The sequence below is a fragment of the Perognathus longimembris genome, chromosome 28, assembly GCF_023159225.1.
Source record: "Perognathus longimembris pacificus isolate PPM17 chromosome 28, ASM2315922v1, whole genome shotgun sequence".
NCBI lineage: Eukaryota > Metazoa > Chordata > Mammalia > Rodentia > Heteromyidae > Perognathus > Perognathus longimembris.
In genome coordinates this window covers 100199418-100219086 of record NC_063188.1, presented here as the reverse complement: position 1 = coordinate 100219086, position 19669 = coordinate 100199418, and the positions used below count along the sequence as shown (strand labels likewise).

Genomic DNA, 19669 nt, shown 5'->3' with positions numbered 1-19669 from the left:
AGTATCCAGGTCCACCTTGATTTTTTTTTGCCAGTCCTGGACCTTGGACTCAGGGCCTGAGCACTGTCCCTGGCTTCTTTTTGCTCAAGGCTAGCACTCTGACACTTGAGCCACAGTGCCACTTCTGGCCTTTTCTACATATGTGGTGCTGAGGAATCAAACCAAGGGCTTCATATATACCAGGCAAGCACTCTTGCCACTAGGCCATATTCCCAGCCCCGCACCTGGATGTTTTTTAACTGAAAAAATTTCTAACTCTTGGACTGTTTATTAGATTTTGTATTTTGTTATTTGTCTAGGTACATATATCTTGAATTTGAAGGTAGATTGTCTTATGTAATATGCAAACTATTCTACTTAAATAACTTTCTATTTTGTTGTTTGCTTAGATTAATCATAGCTTGCCTTTATAGACTGATTTGGTTTTGCCTTCTTCCCAAGGACTCACCTGCCATTGGACCCCGAGGCCTTTTTGTGGGAGACCTTGTCACTCATTTACAGGACTGTCCTGTTACTAATGTGCAAGACTGGAATGAATGTCTGGATACCATTGCTTATGAGCCCCAAATTGGTTACTGCATAAGTGCATCAACTTTACAACAGTTAAGCTTCCCAGTCAGAGGTATGTATATTATATTAATATAATGCTCCCGGGGCTGGCAATGTGGCTTAGTAGTAGAGTGCTTGCCTAGCATGCATGAAGCCCTGGGTTCCATTCCTCAGTACCACATAAACAGAAAAAGCTGGAAGTGGCGCTGTGGCTCAAGTTGGCAGAGTGCTATCCTTGAGCAAAAAGAAGGCAGGGACAGTGCTCAGGCCCTGAGTCCAAGCCCCAGGACTGGCAAAAAAAAAAAAAAAAGAGTCTCATGGACTTTACTGCCCAGAGCTGGCTTTTAATCATGAGCCTCTCAGATCTCAGCCTCCTGAGTAGCTAGATGTACAGGTACAAGCCACTGGCACCTGGCTCATTGTAATTTAAAAAATAAATCAGTAAAATACATTGATACGAACTAATATTCCTGTTAGTATGCTGAATATTAATATGTATATTTTCTTTATTATATATTGTTCTTTTTTTGGATGTATGTCAGTCCTGGGCCTTGAACTTAGGGCCTAGGCACTGTCTTTGAGCTTCTGGCTCAAGACTAGCACTCTACCACTTGGGCTACAACTCCACTTCTGGATTTTCTAGTGGTTAATTGGAGATAAGTGTCTCAAGGACTGGCTTTGCACTGTGATCCTCAGATCTCAGCCTCCTGAATAGCTAGATTACAAGGGTGAGCCACTACCAGCATCCAGCTAATATATATTGTCCTGAAATTCCTTCTTTTACTATATCATATGTGACTTTCAGAACTTTAGTGTATATTTTTTTTTGTTTTTGGAAAACTATTGGCTTTCTATTATTTCTTTTTCTTTTTTTCTGTTTGTATTTTGTTGTTGTCTTTTTGTCAGTCTAGGATCTTGAATTCAGGGCCTGGGTGCTATCCTTGAGCTTTTTGTGTACAAGGGAAGCACTCTACCACTTTAAGCCTCAGCTCCATTTCCTGTTTTCTGGTGGTTAATTGGAGATAAGAATCTAGGTGCGGGTACCTGTGGGCCTCTGTTCCCCTCTTACTCCTCCTTCTCTCCCTTTTCTGGGTTTGGTTCCCTCTTTTAAATTTTCTATTGTAAAGGTGATGAACAGTAAGATGAGTACATTTTTTCTGCCAGCCCTGGGGCTTGAACTCAGCGACTGAGCACTGTCTCTGAGCCTCTCTGTGCTTAAGGGTTACCCTCTACCATTTGAGCCACATCCCCACTTCTAGCGTTTTCTGTGTATGTGGTACTAAGGAATTGAACCCAGGGCTTCAGGCATACTAGGCAAGCACTCTACCACTAAACCACATTCTCAGCCCAAGTACATTTTTTTAACCAGTCGTGGGCCTTGAACAAAGGGCCTGAGCACTGTCCCTGGCTTCTTTTTGCTCAAGGCTAGCACTCTACCACTTGAGCCACAGCACCACTTCCCCAGTACATTTCTTTTTAAACAGTTACCCCCTCCCTCATTTTCTCCCACTTACACTTCCCTACTCCCCTCCCCACTTTGTCCCCCTCTTTTCTCTGTCCCAACTCCTTCACAAGCCCCTTTCCCCTCCCTCCCACACCCCACCATCTCATCCCCTCCCCCCTAAGGTCCAATGCTACCCCCTGTCCCGCCCCCCTCCCACCTGGGGAAATCCCCTCTGAGAAGAACCAGCCTGCTGAAATTGACAGCAGCAAGCTGTCTGGGAGAGACTCCAGCCTGTGGCTTTGCTGGACACGCCCCTACACCTGCCCCCCTCCCCACCTGGGTAGTGAGTGGGTGGAGACCTCCCCATTCTGGTTCCCACCCCCACCCCCTGGGAGTTTCCTTTTTTTGGGTCTTTTGGCTAGAATGACCTTGATAAGATTTCTGTTTGGGGAAGTCCTGGCTACTCTAATTCAGCTTAGGAAGGCACAAATTGAGACTGGCCAGAACTTGCAATCTTCCTGCTTTAGCCTCCTGAATGCTGGAATTACAGGTGAATTACTAGAGGCTATATCAATAGCATTACACTGAATGTCTCTGAATTATACTTGATAAATACAGTTCTTAATACTTCACCTGGGGAAGTGGCACTGTGGCTCAAAGTGGTAGAGTGCTTTAGAGTACCAGCCTTGAGTGAAAAAGCCATTGCCTCCCGGCTGCCTGTTTTTAAAAGGGCCATTTTTTTTTTTCCTTCAGTCTGAGTTACTACCTAGAAAACCTTAAATTCAAATGACAATTTTTCTTAATGCAAGAATAAATTACAAGCACCAACACTGTACCAAGAATTTAGACTTAGAATATTTGCTTTTTCAAAATAAATCCAAATTGCAAAATAGCATAGAAATCAAATGACATCATACAGATAAACTTTTGTAACCCTCTTTTTCAAACTTTGCCAATTCTTAATACCTCCCAAGGAGCAGTTTTACATACCAATCAACTCATCCATTTTTACCATCAGGTTTTCAGTGTCCATCTGCAAGGAAAAGACAAAGATAGGCCTCCATTGGCCTGTCCTACAGAATGGACATATACCCATCTGACTCCATGGGGCTTGATGAATTGCCTGTGTGCCTGCTCACTCTTTCCGCCATGCTGGACTCCCCTATGGCCTGTCCCACAATACGTGGTCCCACCAGTGCCTGTCCCACCATGCGGACTCCCACATTAGGGCCTGTTCGACCATGAGTGGACTGGCTAAGCTCCACCTTTTCCAGATCACCCCTCATCCCTGAAGTTAGGCACACAGGCCCACCCTCGCTTTTCCTGTCTTTTCCTATTGATTTCTTTTTTTTTTTTTTTTTTTTTTGGCCAGTCCTGGGGCTTGGACTCAGGGCCTGAGCACTGTCCCTGGCTTCTTTTTGCTCAAGGCTAGCACTCTGCCACTTGAGCCACAGCGCCACTTCTGGCCGTTTTCTGTATATGTGGTGCTGGGGAATTGAACCCAGGGCCTCATGTATATGAGGCAAGCACTCTTGCCACTAGGCCATATCCCCAGCCCTCCTACTGATTTCTGAGAAACCCAAGCAGTTAACAGTGATAAACATTCATATCCAAATTTCTGACATTTAGTCCCAGATTTTAACAGTGGAGGAAACCAAATTTCAAGTTCCCAATACCTTTTGCTAAACCAGATAACTTGATTACAGCAAAAACAGCCTAATGCATTAAGATACCAAAGTTTTCAACCACAAATTAAATCTTTTTAACTATAGTTCCTCTTGATGACCTTTTTGGAGTTTAAACATAAACTCACACATTTTTACATCATACTGACAGTTTTAATCTTGAACATATTCACACTAAGACATGCGCGGACACACACTCATTCTTGCAAAAGATCTCAAACCACACAAAATAAATATTGGCCATATATTTTCCAGTGGCAAGAGGTATTTTTGCCAATCTTACTCTTGCAGATGACCAAAACTTAAGACAAAACTTTTAACCTCAGTATTCATTCTCCAGCCTCATTTACCAGGGCTTACCAGTTTCAGCAAGGCATTTAGCATATCAAATACCTTCCTGCTAAAGAAAGCTGGGTGGGAGGGTCCCCTGGAGCTAAACACAGCCCACCCAGTACTTGACTCTAGTCTCGGCCCAATTTTGACTAGAGCACTTTACAGATCAATTGACCTTTGAATACCTTCAGTTGGAAGAAAGTGGTTACTTGAAGCTGAGCCCTCTTCCCCTTGGTCCTCCCATCTTGGGAGACCTGGGGAGGCTCGTTGGAACTTGATACTTTTCCCTTCTGCTTAGTTGGTTTAGCCACAGCTATAATGGGACGTTTTTCCTTTCCTTTGGACTTTTTGTCAGGGGCTGGTGGGGAGTCCTACCACCAGGTCAATCCAGGCCATAATAAGGCATCTGGTCTGGGTGTCACAAGACCCATCAAATGGCCAGTAAACATCAAAGGAGGGCCACTCCATTTCACAAAAGCGTGCCCAGATGGCCCTTCTGAGTAACTGTAGACACAGGCCTTGTCCACGAAATCAAGGAAATGCTGCAATATGATTTCAATTGGGCTTAAGGAAGAGTTGGTCCATCCCATGTTGTCCTTTTGGTAAAGGGAAAGGACACTACACTGACACACTAACACACAGAACAAAAAACAAGAAATAAATAGACAAGTGGCCACACACAAGACAACCAGGTGACCCACTGGGTCCCAGAATTAGGGGCGCCGTCTCACCACCTTCCAAGGTAGGGGTGTACACTTGCGTCCAAGTCACCTCCTGACTTATTCCAGCTGGCACACACCGACAAAACACAAAACACTTACCTCTGGAGGGTTTCTAGTCAGACTCCTACAATCGTTGATCCTGGAAAGTGTCTGGGGCGCGGGGTCACCTTCACAGTCCTGGGGCCGAGGATAAAGCATTCTCTCGGTGGCTCCTGGGGCCAAGGCCTGAGGCTGCCATCTTGCTGGGGCCTCCAGAAAATGTTGTATACCGGATACCCAGGTGGGCCTCGAACCCAGGATAATAGTCACCAGCACTCAGTCAATCAGGCTAGGAGTCTTATTTAGCTGTGCACAGCTTCTGCTCGCCACCACAAACAGCGTTGGGCCACAGAGGGGCTGGGTTTTTAAAGGCAAAAATCACATGTACAACAAGGTGGTGGTCTGGCCAGTTAGGCAAAGCAAGCAAGCAGACGTTCTGAAGTAGAATTGGTGTTAGAGATTGCAAGTCCAGTAAACTCTGGTAAACAAAGCAATACAATTCTTAGTTCTGGGTGTGACTGGTATTTACCTATTTAACTTAATTAACTTTAGATCTTTCTCTTTCTGGAACTTCCCCTAAACTAAAACAGGTAAACTGAGTGGTCTTCCTCATTCCTTTCTTTTGCCAAGGTCAAGCAGCTCTAGGTCAAGCTGCTTTTGGCTCCTATTATTTGGCTTAGGTTTGCCCTTCCCCAGGTCCACTACCTTGTCTAAGCCTGCTGTTTCTAGGGACTCCAAAAAGGGAGTTCCCCTACACCTTTCACTTGGTTTCTACAAGGCCCTGAGTTCAAGCCCCACGACAGACAAAAATAAGTAAAAATAAAAATAAAATAAATGGGATGAGGATATGGCTTAGCGGCAAGAGTGTTTGCTTTGTATACATGAAGCCCTGGGTTCAATTCCCCAGCACCACATATACAGAAAACGGCCAGCTGGGAATATGGCCTAGTGGCAAGAGTGCTTGCCTTGTATACATGAGGCCCTGGGTTCAATTCCTCAGCACCACATATACAGAAAATGGCCAGAAGTGGCGCTGTGGCTCAAGTGGCAGAGTGCTAGCCATGAGCAAAAAGAAGCCAGGGACAGTGCTCAGGCCCTGAGTCCAAGCCCCTGGACTGGCAAAAAATAAATACTTGACCTGGATGAATAAGGAAATAAAACTGTGCTGGAGCTCAGATTAAAGTTGCTTCTTATATGTGAAGTCATTCCAGCCCTGGACTCATGGAGACCGAGCATTTATTCAGCGTCTCACTGTATAGTCCAGGCTGGCCTTAACTATTAGATTCCTCTGTCTCAGCCTCCCACTTGCTGGGATTATAGGTGTGCACCAACTTGGCCTAACTGCTGTTTTATTTTGGTGATCATTAATTTTGTTCTTGTTATATTGAGGTTTAGAATTCTGGGCCTTGCACTTGCTATGTAAGTGCTCTACAAGTTGAGCCATGCCCATACCCTTTTTGCTTTAGTTATTTTTTCCAGATAGAGTCTTGATTTTTTTCCATTGACTGGCCTTAATATAGTACTCTTTCCTCTCTTCCTGCATATCTGGGATTATAGGTGTAACGATCACACCTGGCTTGTTTGAGGAAACTGGACTCTAATATTTTGCCTGGGCTGTCCTAAAATCAAGATTCTTATCTCTACTTCTCAAGTAGGTAGGATTACCAACATCAGCCACACTGTGCCTGGTTTCTCATAAAAAATAAAAATCCCTACTGATAGTTACTTGCAAATGAAATTTTAGAATGTGTTGAATTCAGATAAGTATGAGAATTCATGAGCATAGTGTTTAGAACACAGTATTCAATAAATGCTAGCTACTGCTATATTACTTGAAAGGATTGCTTTCTTTGATCAGAGCCTAGGGCATTCATATTGGAGATAACAACACTGAGATTATGTAGTTTCTTGTCCTTCTGAAGTCAATAAATATACTCCCCTTTAAAGAAAAAAAAAGTCTCAATGACTTTCCTTCCCAGACAGGCTTCTATGATCCTCAGATCTCAGCCTCCTGAATAGCTAGGATAACAGATGTGAGCCAGTGGTGCCCAGGAAAAAAAATATACACATATTTTTACACACACATATATATGACACACGTACATTTATGCCAGTTGTAGGGCTTGAACTCAGGGCCTGGGCACTGTTTTTACTGTCTTTGAGTTTTTTCTCTCAAGGCTAGTGCTCTACCACCTTGAACCACAGTTCCATGTCCAGTTTTCTCGTGGTTAGAGATGAGAGTCTCGTAGACTTTCCTGCCCAGGTTGGCTTTGAACCACAGTCCTCAGATTGCAGCTAGGATTACAAGCATGAGCTACTGGTGCCCCCTAACTTCCAACTTTTTTGTTAGTTCATTGGAGATAAATGTCTTATAAGCTGTGCTGTCCAGACTGACTTCAAATCGTGGTCTCAGATCTCAACTTCCTGAGTAGCTAGGATTACAGATGTGAGCCACCAGTGCCGGACAGGAACTATATCCTTTTTTTTTTTTTTTTTTTTTTGCTAGTCCTGGGGCTTGAACTCAGGGCTTGAGCACTGTCCCTGGCTTCTTTTTGCTCAAGGATAGCACTCTACCACTTGAGCCACAGTGCCACTTCTGGCTGTCTCTATATATGTGGGGCTGAGGAATCGAACCCAAGGCTTCATGTATGTGAGGCAAGAACTCTACCACTAGGCCATACTCCCAGCCCCAGGAACTATATTCTTTAAGGTTGAAATATATGCCAATTTCCCTAGCCGGTAGAGCTACCTAGAATCTTTTAAAATTTTTCATAAGTAAGTAGGCCATTCTCCACTATCTGTTTCACTAAGAAAGGGATCTGGAGAGGCTTGGAATATGGCCTACTGGTAGAGTGCTTGCCTAGTATGCATGAAGCCCTTGGCTCAATTCCTCAACCCCACATATATAGAAAATGCCAGAAATGGTGCTGTGACTCAAGTGGTAGAGTGCTAACCTTGAGCAAAAAGCCAGGGACAGCCCTGGGACCCTGAGTTCAAGCCCCAGGACTGGCTGAAAAAAAAAAGAAAGAAAAGGATCTGAAGTTACTATTGCTCAGACTTCTGAGACCCTGAAACTCCACCTTCCTGGGTGAGTAAATTTATGAGGACATCTATCATAAAATCACTATGGTTTCTTAATTTCAACTTAGTTGGATCTTTTTGTGTGCGTGCATGTGTGTGCCAGGCCTAGGCTTGAACTTGGGGTCTGAGCACTGTCCCTGGCTTCTTTTTGCTCAAGGTTACCACTCTACCACATGAGCTGCAGCATCTGGATCCTCTTTTATAATGTGAAATTACAGCAAACAGCTGTCAAATTGAACTGAATTAGACAACTGCTTCCAGATACATATGCCATTTTCCGTGTGTGTGTGCGTGTGTGTGTGTGTGTGTGTGTGTATACCAGTACTGGGACTTAAACTCAGTGCCAGGGAGCTGTCCCTGAGAGTTTGAGTTTTTGGTCAAGAGTACTGTCCTACCAGTTGGACCACAGCTTCACATCCTGATTTTTTTCCTGGTAATGATGGGGTTAAGAGCCTCATGCCATGCATGATCCTCAGATCTCAGCCTCCTGGGTAGCTAGGATTATAGGTGTGATCCACCCATACCCAACTTTCAACTTGACATTGAAAGTGGCTACAAGGGTTTGGGAATATGGCCTAGTGGTAAAGTGCCCGGCATGCATGAAGCCCTGGGTTCCATTCCTCAGCACCACATAAACAGAAAGAGCCAGAAGTAGAGCTGTGGTTCAAGAGGTGGAGTGCTAGCCTTGAGCAAAAAGAAGCCAGGGACAGTGCTCAGGCCCTGAATCCAAGCCCCAGGACTGGCAAATGAAATATAGAAATTTTGAAAAAGCAAAAGTAATTACTAAAAAAAAAAGGCATCTCCGCGGGCCCCCTGCGGTCGCCAGGTGCCCCGTGTTCCGCGTTCTGTGCTGAGAACGCGTGGGTGGGGAGAAAGCGTGGGTGGGGAGAAAGCGTGGGTGGGGAGAAAGCGTGGGCGGCCAGGGCGTGGGTGGCGCCCAGAGCCTCTGGGTGGGGCGGGGCCCTGAAGGAGAGGGGGTGCTGGAATCCCTTGTGGGGGAAGGCCTTGCCTGGAAAGTTTCCATAAAGAAAAAACAAGGGCGGGGGGGGGGGGGGGGGGAGGGGGCGGCGTCTTATGCCCATTCCTGCCGGAACTGGCTTCAAACTACAATCCTTAGATCTCAAGCTCCTGAGGAGCTAGGATTACAGGCATTGCAACTGGTGCCCAGCTCCTTATTCTTTTTGTGTCTAAAAAGCTAAATACTGTCAGGCGCCAGTGGCTCACGCCTATATTTGTCTACTCAGAAGGCTGAGATCTAAGGATTGTGGCTTGAAGCATCCAGACTGGAAATTCCGGGAGACTCTCATCCTCAATTACAAAGAAACCCACAAAAGGCCAAAGGTTGAGGTATGGCTCAGATGGTAGAGCAATAGCCTTGAGCAAAAACAGCTCGGGGACAATGCCCAGGCCCTGAGTTTAAGCCTCAGTACTGGCACAAAAAATGCTAAATGTTAGCCAGGTGCCAGTGGCTCGTGCCAATAATCCTAGGTAATCAGGAGGCTGAGATTTGAGGATGGAAGTTCAAAGCCAGCCCTGACAGCAAAGTTGCTGAGACTCTTTATCTCCAATTAACCAACAACAACAAAAAGTATGTCAGAGGGACTGGGGATGTGGCCTAGTATTAGAGTGGTTGTCTAGCATGCATGAAACCCTGGGTTCGATTCCTCAGCACTACATATACAGAAAAAGCCAGAAGTGGTGCTGTGGCTCAAGTGGCAGAGTGCTAGCCTTGAGCAAAACGAAGCCAGGGACAGTGCTCAGGCCCTGAGTTCAAGCCCCAGGACTAGAAAAAAAAACACCTAAGTATGTCAGAAGTGGGGGTATGACTTATGTGGTAGAGCACTACCCCTAAGCAAAATAAGCGCAGAGACAGAGCGCAGGCCTGAGTTCATGTCACCTGTCCAACACACACACACACACACACACAATATTGCCAGGCATCAGTGGCTCATGCCTGTAATACTAGCTACTCAGAGGGCTGAGATCTGAGGATCAAGGCTCCAAGCCAACCCAGAAAAGAAAGTTAGTGAGAAAAGAAAGTTAGTGAGACTATCTCCAGTGAACCACCAAAAAGTTGGAGGTGGAGGTATTGCAGATGGTAGAGTACTAACCTTGAATGAAAAAGCTAAGAGGCAGCATCTAGTCCCAGAGTTCAAGCCCTAGTACTGGCACAAAAAAGTAAAGTGTTTATAAATGTACTTGAATTAAGTGATTCTAATCAGCACTCTGTTTTTCTTTAGCATACAAACGGCTAGATGGTTCCACTGAATGCTGTAACAATCATAGCCTCACAGATGTGTGTTTTTCCTACAGAAATAATTTTAACAAGCGCTTGGTAAGTTGTCTCCAACTGATTTCATTTCTACAAAAGAAGTTAAATGTGACTGTAACACCCCCATACATCATCTGTAAAATAACTATAAAAGAAAATAAATTAAAAGTTTAAAAAAACTGAAGTTTTATCTATGAAAACTTTTCCTACTGACTATATTTAATTGGTCATTTTATATACATCTCTGCATGCAGATGTCATTTTTTTTCTGGGAGTCGTTAAAAATTTATAGTGGTCTCCTATCTTCTATGGGATATTTGAAGGTAAGTATATGCACATAATGACACTTTTTATGAGCTTTGTTCCTAATATTCTCAGTGACATGAAAGAAAATATTGAAGTTTGGATTTTTGTTAGTAAATAAATCATTATTAATATTGACTACTTTTTTATTTATAGCATACCTGTCTACCTGCCCGGAAAGCAGTTGAAGCTACCCAAGTTTGTAGGAGCAATAAAGATTGTAAGAAAAGTTCAAGTTCAAGTTTCTGTATAATACCTTCATTAGAAACTCATACTCGCTTAATAAAAGTGAAGCACCCACCTCAAATTGATATGCTGTATGTAGGACATCCATTACATCTTCACTATACTGGTGAGTATTAAATATTATGGTAGAGCCTTAGAAAAACATTAATATCACATATATTGCCAAGCACTTGTGGCTCATGATTATGATCTTTGCCATGCAGGAGGATGAGATCTGAGGATGGCAGGCTGCTAAGACAGCCTGGAAGGGAAAGTGCATGAAATTCTTTTTTTATTTTTGGTCAGTTGTGGGGCTTGAACTCTGGGTCTTGCTGCTCTCCCTGAGCACTTCAGCTCAATGATAGTGCTCTACCATTGAGCCACAGTACCACTTCCGGTTTTCTGGTGGTTAATTGGAGGTAAGAGTCTCACTGACTTCCTTGCCTGGGCTGGCTCATATCTCAGCCTCCTGAGTAGCTAGGATTGCAGACGTAAGCCACCAGTGCTCAGCTTTTCTTTTCCTTGCTTTCTTTCTTCTTTTTTTCTTTTTGTTGTACTGGGGATCAAACCCAGGACACTGAACTTGCTAGACACGTACTTTGCCACTGACCTATATCCCAGCCCTAAATTGCTTAAGCTTTAGTGAAATTTGGGCATAAAATAACCTGAATTTATGAAGCATGATAGACGCCTTACCTGTAGAAAGTGATGCATTTTTTTCCTTCCCCACTATTTATGCTCAAACCAAATAGATGATCTCTCAGATGGTCTCTGAGTTTATAAATTCATCTGGCTCTCCAATTGAGTGGCAATAGTTGCATCCCCTCAAGAAAGTCAGAATACTTAGGGATATGACTTATGCATAATACATGGATTTTGTATGATTAAACTAAATAAATAGCTTCTCTACTCCCTATGTTGCGGGGGCCAGTGGTTCACATCTTTAATCATGTCTACTCACAAAACTGAGATCTGATCCGAGGATAACAATTTCAAGCTGGCACAGACAGAAAAAGCACATGAGACTCTTGATTCCAATTATCCAGCAAAAAGCCAGAAGTGGAGCTATGGTATGGTTTAAGTACTGGCAAGGAAGGAAGGAAGGAAGGAAGGAAGGAAGGAAGGAATCCTGTAATCCTTATGGTATTTTTTTCTGTTAATAGTTTACCATACAATCCACTCATTCAAAGTGTACAATTCAATGGTTTTTAAACTCCCATAGCTTCTCCAATCTCTGCAGCCTTTGGCAATCACTAATGTAATTTCTGTTTGTATAAATGTGCCTCTCTGGGGCATTTCATATAAGTGGGATCTTTCATGATTATCATATTTCATGTAGCATAATGTTTTCAAGGCATCCACACAGATTATATTTTCTTGATTCATCCATCAGTTAATGGATATGAGTTTTATATTACTCTAAAAGGCTTTTTCATTGCTTTGTAGTCATCTATTGAGAAATAATTGGACTCATTTTTCTTACTGATTTGCCATTAACTGACTCTAGACTGTGAATACTAAATATAGTCTCAACACATGAAGAAATGACCCTACTTTTAGTAATTCAGAAATGTGTATTATGAGTTCTACCCAATTAAAGGATAGATTATACATGTTTTGGGCAAAATCAAAATTAAGGCCTTTCTATTTGGTAATACTAACTGGTCTATAGTTAGCTTTATTTCACCCTCACCTCAAAACATAGCCAGAGGCTCATGCCTCTGATCCTAGCAACTCAGGAGGCTGAGATCTGAGGATCACAGTTTGAAGCCAGCCCAGGTAGGAAAATCCATGTGACTTTTTTTTCTATATGTGTGGTGCTGAGGAATCGAACCCAGGGCTTCATGTATACGAAGCAAGCACTCTACCACTAGGCCAAATCTCCCATTAACCACCAGAAAACCAGAAGTGGCACTGTGGCCCAAAGTGGCAGAACACTAGCTTTGAGCACAAAAAGCTCAGGGTCAGCACCTAGGTCAAGTCCCATGACAAAAAAAAATAATAATAAATAAATAAATAAATAAATAAATAAATAAATAAATAAATAAATAAATAAATAAATAAATAAATAAATAAATAAATAAATAAATAAATAAATAAATAAATAAATAAATAAATAAATAAATAAATAAATAAATAAATAAATAAATACCAGGGCTGGGAATATGGCCTAGTGGCAAGAGTGCTTGCCTCCTACACATGAAGCTCTGGGTTCGATTCCCCAGCACCACATATATGGAAAATGGCCAGAAGGGGCGCTGTGGCTCAGGTGGCAGAGTGCTAGCCTTGAGCAGGAAGAAGCCAGGGATGGTGCTCAGGCCCTGAGTCCAAGGCCCAGGACTGGCCAAAAAAAAAAAATACCAACCATAAGTAGACCCTAGGACATGAGTTTAGTTATCCCACCTTTTTATGTATCTCTTTTTACTTGTCAGTACTGGGACTTGAATTTGAGGCCTAGGCACCATCACATAGCTATTTCCACTCAAGCTGACACTTTACCACTTGAGCCACACCTCTACTACCAGCTTTTTTCTTGTTAATTGGAGATAAGTATCTAGGATTTGTCTGCTCAGCCTGACCTTGAATCACAATCTTCAGATCTCAGCCAATTACAGGTATGACCACCCAAATCAAGTAATGCCATTGTTTTGTTCATTGGTTTTATATGTGAGGTATATGGCCTGATTATATATATTGCTTGTTTTTTGTTTTTTGCCAGTCCTGGGGCTTGAACTCAGGGCCTGAGCACTGTCCCTGGCTTCTTTTTGCTCAAGGCTAGCACTCTGCAACTTGAGCCACAGAGCCACTTCTGGCCTTTTCTATATATGTGGTGCTGAGGAATTGAACCCAGGGCTTCATGTAAACGAGGCAAGCACTCTACCGCTAGGCCATATTCCCACCCCCTGATTATATATATTTTAAAAGGATGTTATCAGCCAATTTAAGAGGTTAGCCTAAGTATATGGTAAAATTTTTAGTATGTGGTAAAATTCAGAGTGCTTCTGGTTTTCTGGTATGAAAAATATTCATAATTTCTTTTGTTTCCTTTTTCTAGTGAGCATCACCAGTTTTATTCCACGTTTCAACTTTCTAAGCATAGATCTGCCAGTGATTGTGGAGACATTTGTCAAGTATCCTTTTGGTTTAAAAAAGGTTTAAAAAGTGTGTTTGGTGGCTAGGAATGTAGCTTAGTGGTAGTGTTTGCCTAGCATGTATAAGGCCCTGGGTTTGATTCCCCAGTAGCACACAAACAAACAAAATGTGTGTTTTGAAGCTTGATCAGTTTTACCTTAGATAAAGCATTACAAATGTAAACTTCACTACATGTACCACTTAATTTACAAAAAGAGACTTTGAAATTGAAAAAGATCAGGTTTTATATGGAAGGGGAAAAGTCAGGGGACAAAGATTCATCAGGAAGGGAGTAATGTTCAGACATGGAAGGGAAGGAATTCAGAATACAAAATGACAATTGAATTATAGGAAGTTTATAACAGATAAAAAGATTTTGTTGCTAGCTAGATGATCAATTCTACCAGATTTGATCTTCTTAGTGCTAAGCCTTGTATCATTAATGGGGATATATAAATCCATTCCCCTGGTCTGAGGGAGGAATACCTAAGGAAGACCAAACTGGTTTCTTTTGCTGAAATAGTAATGCAGAGGACAAAAGTCTTATGTGGTCTTTAGCATGTTTCCATGTATATAAAAGATGACTTTTAAATCAGTTATATAAAATTGAATTATTGGGGGGAAAATTGCAGCTCTACCACTTGAGTCACAGAACCAGTTCTGGCTTTTTCTGTATATGTGGTGCTGAGGAATTAAACCCAGGGATTCTTGCATGCTAAGCAAGCACTCTACCACTAAGCCACATTCCCTGCCAATTATTGGAAATTTTTGGAAGTGTTTTCTTTGTGCCAGTACTAGGGCTTGAACTCAGGGCCTGGACACTGTCCTTGAGCTTTTTCCCATAAGGTTGACACTCTACCACTTGAGCCACAGTTCCGCTCCAGCTTTTGGTAGTTAATTGGGGATTATAGAGTCTCATGGAATTTCCTTCCTGGGCTAGCTTCAAACCAGGATTCCCAGATCTCAGCTTTCTGAGTAGCTAGGATTATAGGCATGAGCCACCAGTACCTGGCCTGGCTGAGTCTTTATTTATGTTACTTTTATGCCTTTCTAATATCCTTCCTAGATGATTTACAGCAAAATGAAGCCGGGTACAAGTGGCTCACACTGGGGCTGGGGATATGGCCTAGTGGCAAGAGTGCTTGCCTCATATACATGAGGCCCTGGGTTCAATTCCCCAGCACCACATATACAGAAAATGGCCAGAAGTGGCGCTGTGGCTCAAGTGGCAGGGTGCTAGCCTTAAGCAAAAAGAAGCCAGGGACAGTGCTCAGGCCCTGAGTCCAAGGCCCAGGACTGGCCAAAAAAAAACAACAACAAGTGGCTCACACATGTAATCCTAGCTACTCAAGTGGCTGAGATCTGAGGATTGTGGTTCGAATCTTGCCCCAGTAGGAAAGTCCATGAGACTTATCTCCAATTAATCACAAAAAGCTGGAAGTGGTGCTGTGGTTCAAGTGCTAGAGTGCTAGCCTTGAGCAAGAAAGGTCAGGGACAGTGGCCACGCCCAGAGTTCAAGTACTAAGACCAGCACATACACACAGGCACATACAAGCACACATGGACACGACACACGGACACACAGACACACGGACACACACATATACGTGGAATTTATATTATTTTGAAGTTCAAAAGCCTTGAATAACAAATGAAGGAAAACCAACTATAGAGTAGTCTATATAAATTCCTAGGAAAACTCTAATCTATTTTTTTTTTTTTTTGCCAGTCCTGGGCCTTGGACTCAGGGCCTGAGCACTGTCCCTGGCTTCTTTTTGCTCGAGGCTAGCACTCTGCCACTTGAGCCACAGCGCCACTTCTGGCCATTTTCTGTATACGTGGTGCTGGGGAATGGAACCTAGGGCTTCATGTATGGGAGGCAAGCTCTCTTGCCACTAGGCCATATCCCCAGCCCCTCTAATCTATTTTTTATATGCCAGAACCTCACTGATTTTCCTGCCCTGGCTGGGCTTGAACAAGGATCCTCGTATTTCAGCCCCTGGAATAGCTAGGACTATAGCATTAGCCACTTTCACCTGGAACAAATTCCTTTTTGTGTTTTTTTTTTTCTGTTTTGTCTTTTTTTTTTTGTACTGGGAACCAAATAATAGAGAGAAATATTTGAAATATTAGAGAGATAAAGAAAGCAGAGAAGGACTGGGAATGTGGCTTAGTGGTAGAGTTCTTGCCTTGCATGCATGAAGCCCTGGGTTCCATTCCTCAGCACCACATAACAGAAAAAGCCGGAAGTGGCGCTGTGGCTCAAGTGGTAGAATGCTAGCCTTGAGCAAAAGAAGCTCAAGGACAGCGCCCTGGCCCTGAGTTCAAGCCCCAAGACTGGCAAAAAAAAAAAAAAAAGCAGAGAATTGTAATCTCAGACTCCATCCCAGTTCAGTATATTCTGATTTCCCCAAAGGTGGTTTGCAGTTGGAACTCACAGCTGGCTTCTTAACTGATTTTAACCCAGGTACCTGATTTCCCTCTCTGGAGCTCTGGCTATTGTGAATGCCGTCCCCTGCTTTGCCTTGGATGGTCAGTGGATTTTAAACTCTTTTCTGGATGCTACCCTTACCTCAGTGATTGGAGACAACGATGTCAAAGATCTGATAGGATTTTTTATCTTACTTGGTGGCAGTGTACTTTTGGCTGCCAATGTGACCCTGGGACTCTGGATGGTTACAGCACGGTAATATCTGCTCTCATCTGACAGAATCTCTGAGTTCCCATCTACATCTGTGTGGTAATATCTGCTGCCATTAACATCCTTATTTGGTGTAAAATGTGTTTCTTTCCGGTTACATCATGGCTAATATCATTAAGCTCCTCCTCTCACTAGAGTACCCATACTCTGTGGTAAAGGATGAGCAGAAGAAATAAAATAGCCCCCAACTCCATTTTTAGTTTTAAAAGACGGGATGTGCAAATCTCACCTGTTTGTGGAACACTTTCTGAACAAGTACAAATTCATTCACATAGTATTCATTTTCTGTGACTACATAGCACATTGAAATAGTATAAAGGAGAACAGAATTGAATAGAAATTATTAGGAAACATCTTTTTTTGTATGTGTGGCTCTGGATATCAAACCCATAGCCTCATATGCTAGGCAAGTGCTCTACCCACTGTACTCCAGCCCCATCCCCAGGGAAAACTTCTTGAAAAAGCATCATTAAGCTGGATGTGGTAGTACACACCTGTAGTTCCAGCACACAGATTACAGCAGGAGAATTGCAAGTTTGAAGCCAGCCTGGGATCTATAGCAGGTTCCAGGCTAGCTTGCCTATACACTTCGCAAGACCCTGTCTCAAAAGCAAACCAAACAAACAAAGCACACCATCATTACTAAAGACTTAAAAGAAATCAAACTTCAGCCAAGTAGAAGGGTGACTGGGTTCACCGCCTATATTTCTTATCCTCTGCCATATTTAAGAAGTATTTTACAGTTGAATGGTATATTATTTTATACTCTGAAAACTGAAGTCCGATTACAATTAAGTTTAATAAGGTTCTATACGAGAATCTGCTGACATGACCGGAAAATCTTTGTCAGGTGACACTTAAGTAAACAGACAAAATTGGAAGGAGGGCCTATGATCTCATGAGACAGTTTTATACCACAAGCATTGCCTCTGTGTTAATGTGTGCTGCAGAAAGTATCTCATACAGCAGCATGTAAGCTCAGGCACTTCGAATTAAACCTCAGAAATAAGCCGGGTTCTCTGATCACAAGACACAATACAGGATCTTCAGCAGACCTGGTTACCGTTCTCTAGAGCTTCGAAGCTTGGAAGCCTTCCAGGGTTGATACTGTCCCCTGCGCTGCTGAGGCCATCTAAGGCCTACCTATGTTCCTGAAGCAACAACCTTAAACCCCGAGCCGCACTCTGTCCTCACCAGCAGCTCCCGTGTTTCTCTCGGTTGGGTGATGAATCACCTAGCTCTTGCTTTCCATGTCTCCCCTGAGCTACCTCCGCAGGTCCACAGCAGACTTGGTAATACAGGGAGAATGGCTTGCACAGGAGAGGGTTAGAAGGGTGGGTTTGCCAGAGCCTGGGACTAGATTCTTATACCTGACAGAGCTCCGCCTAGTCTTGTGCCTAGTCAATGGGCCCTGTGCAAAGTTGTTGCTCTGAGAAACATGTGAGCAAACTATTTTCTCCAAGCAGAATGCACACTTCTGTCTTATACTCAAGAGGTGACAAAAGCAATAACTCCTTAGTAGCCAGGTACCCGCCTTCTTCACAAATTGAGATATACCATGGAGTTACCTTTTTCAGATTAGTAGCTGCTCTTTAAGCACTAGAACTTGTAAATTATTTTTTAGAAACTTTTTTAGATTGTACTACAAATTTGCCTTCCTTCTTAAACAAAAATTATATGTATTGGATATCGTTTAACATTTTATTAATGACCCAAGTTGTCAGAATTAAAAATCATACAGATTGCTGGTTTATCCAGAAAGTAGGACATTTATTATGTTCAGTAGACAGTCATTGGGGACCAAGGTATATTAAACATGGTTATGCTTAGAACTGTTCTGGAAGTTGAACTTGGGAAAATGCCATGAAATATTCATGTAATTAATTTGGTTACATATATTAAGTGGTTTATTAATGAAAATGTTATATATTGTGCACATTAGGGTTTTTTTTTTTGTTTTGGCCAGTCCTGGGGCTTAAACTCAGGGTCTGAGCACTGTCCTGGCTTCTTTTTGCTCAAGGCTAGCACTCTACCACTTGAGCCACAGTGCTACTCCCAACTTTTTCTGTGTATGTGGTACTGAGGACTCAAACCCAGGGCTTCATGCATGTTAGGCAAGCACTCTACCACTAAACCACATTCCCAGCCCCACATTAGTTTTTTAAAACTAAAAAAAAAAATTGTTTTTGCAGTACTAGGGATGGAACCCAGGGCCTCATGCATGTGAGGCAAGTATTCTACCACTAAGCCACGCCCTTCTCCCAAGGTGGGGGGGGGGGATAGTAAGAGGAAATCCTATCCACTAACTTCTTTATCTGAGTCACAGAAAAAAAAAACAGGAATTTTATTTTAGCTTTTGGTCTGCTGTTCAGTTGGACGAGGGTTTGAGAACCACCCTGCTAAGAAAGTAGCAGATCAGCAGCATTTATATAGAAATGGCCTATGGCATAAGAAAGGAAATGTGTGTTCTCTGTTGAGCTTGATTGTGGGCTCTTTACAGCAAGGACCACGTCATATTCAGCTTTGTGTCCCTGACACAGTGCATGAGACATCATAAGTACTTAATTAATGTGGTTGAATGGATGGTGACTAGTGTTATTTATGGATTAGCAAAGCATGTTTCTATTTAAGTGAGCTGTAAAAAGGATTATTGAATATTTACTGTAAATATATGTTAACATAAAAAGAACTTGGAAGGTCTTTATGTCCCTGGTGTATCATCATCTTTATGGAAAGAATCCACTTGATTTCCATAGAGTGAGTAGAAAACTGAATCATTTTGAAGATTTGGAAAAGGTATTCTTTCTGTGTTGTCACTGTTCAATCGTAAAACTTGATTCCAGTGTTCCTATTCTGCATTGTTTACATTTTTGAGGCTTTTTAAAATAATCACCTACAACCTTTAAAGAATGTATATATTCTTTTCAGCATCTCAGTTTGAAGAGACGTGCAATTAAACATGACCTTTTGATAATCTCTTGTAGATTATTGTTCTAACAGCCAGTTGAAATCGTGCTTCATAGTTATTTGGTCCTCAGTCTTCATTCTGTCCTGTGGTATTTATTGAATGTTACGTAGCAGTAGTGCACAGGTACTTTTTTCTATAAATCTTTGTGCTGAAATTCATTCTAAAGCTTTTATTTGACAATGTCACAATTGCCCACACTTGATGTTTAGTAATAA

At 42.5% G+C, this 19669-nt stretch overlaps 1 protein-coding gene across 1 annotated transcript in view; it reads left to right on the top strand.

The window, feature by feature from the left end:
- Mbtps2 (membrane bound transcription factor peptidase, site 2) overlaps window positions 1-17305 on the top strand; it is a 43708-nt gene extending 26403 nt beyond the window's left edge. The window contains exons 7-11 of the mRNA XM_048336249.1: window positions 442-622; window positions 10094-10188; window positions 10585-10780; window positions 13709-13784; window positions 16253-17305. Of these exons, the coding sequence (XP_048192206.1) occupies window positions 442-622; window positions 10094-10188; window positions 10585-10780; window positions 13709-13784; window positions 16253-16475 (771 nt within the window). The 3' untranslated portion in view covers window positions 16476-17305. The remainder of the gene's footprint in view (window positions 1-441; window positions 623-10093; window positions 10189-10584; window positions 10781-13708; window positions 13785-16252) is intronic.
- Window positions 17306-19669: the final 2364 nt, after the last annotated feature.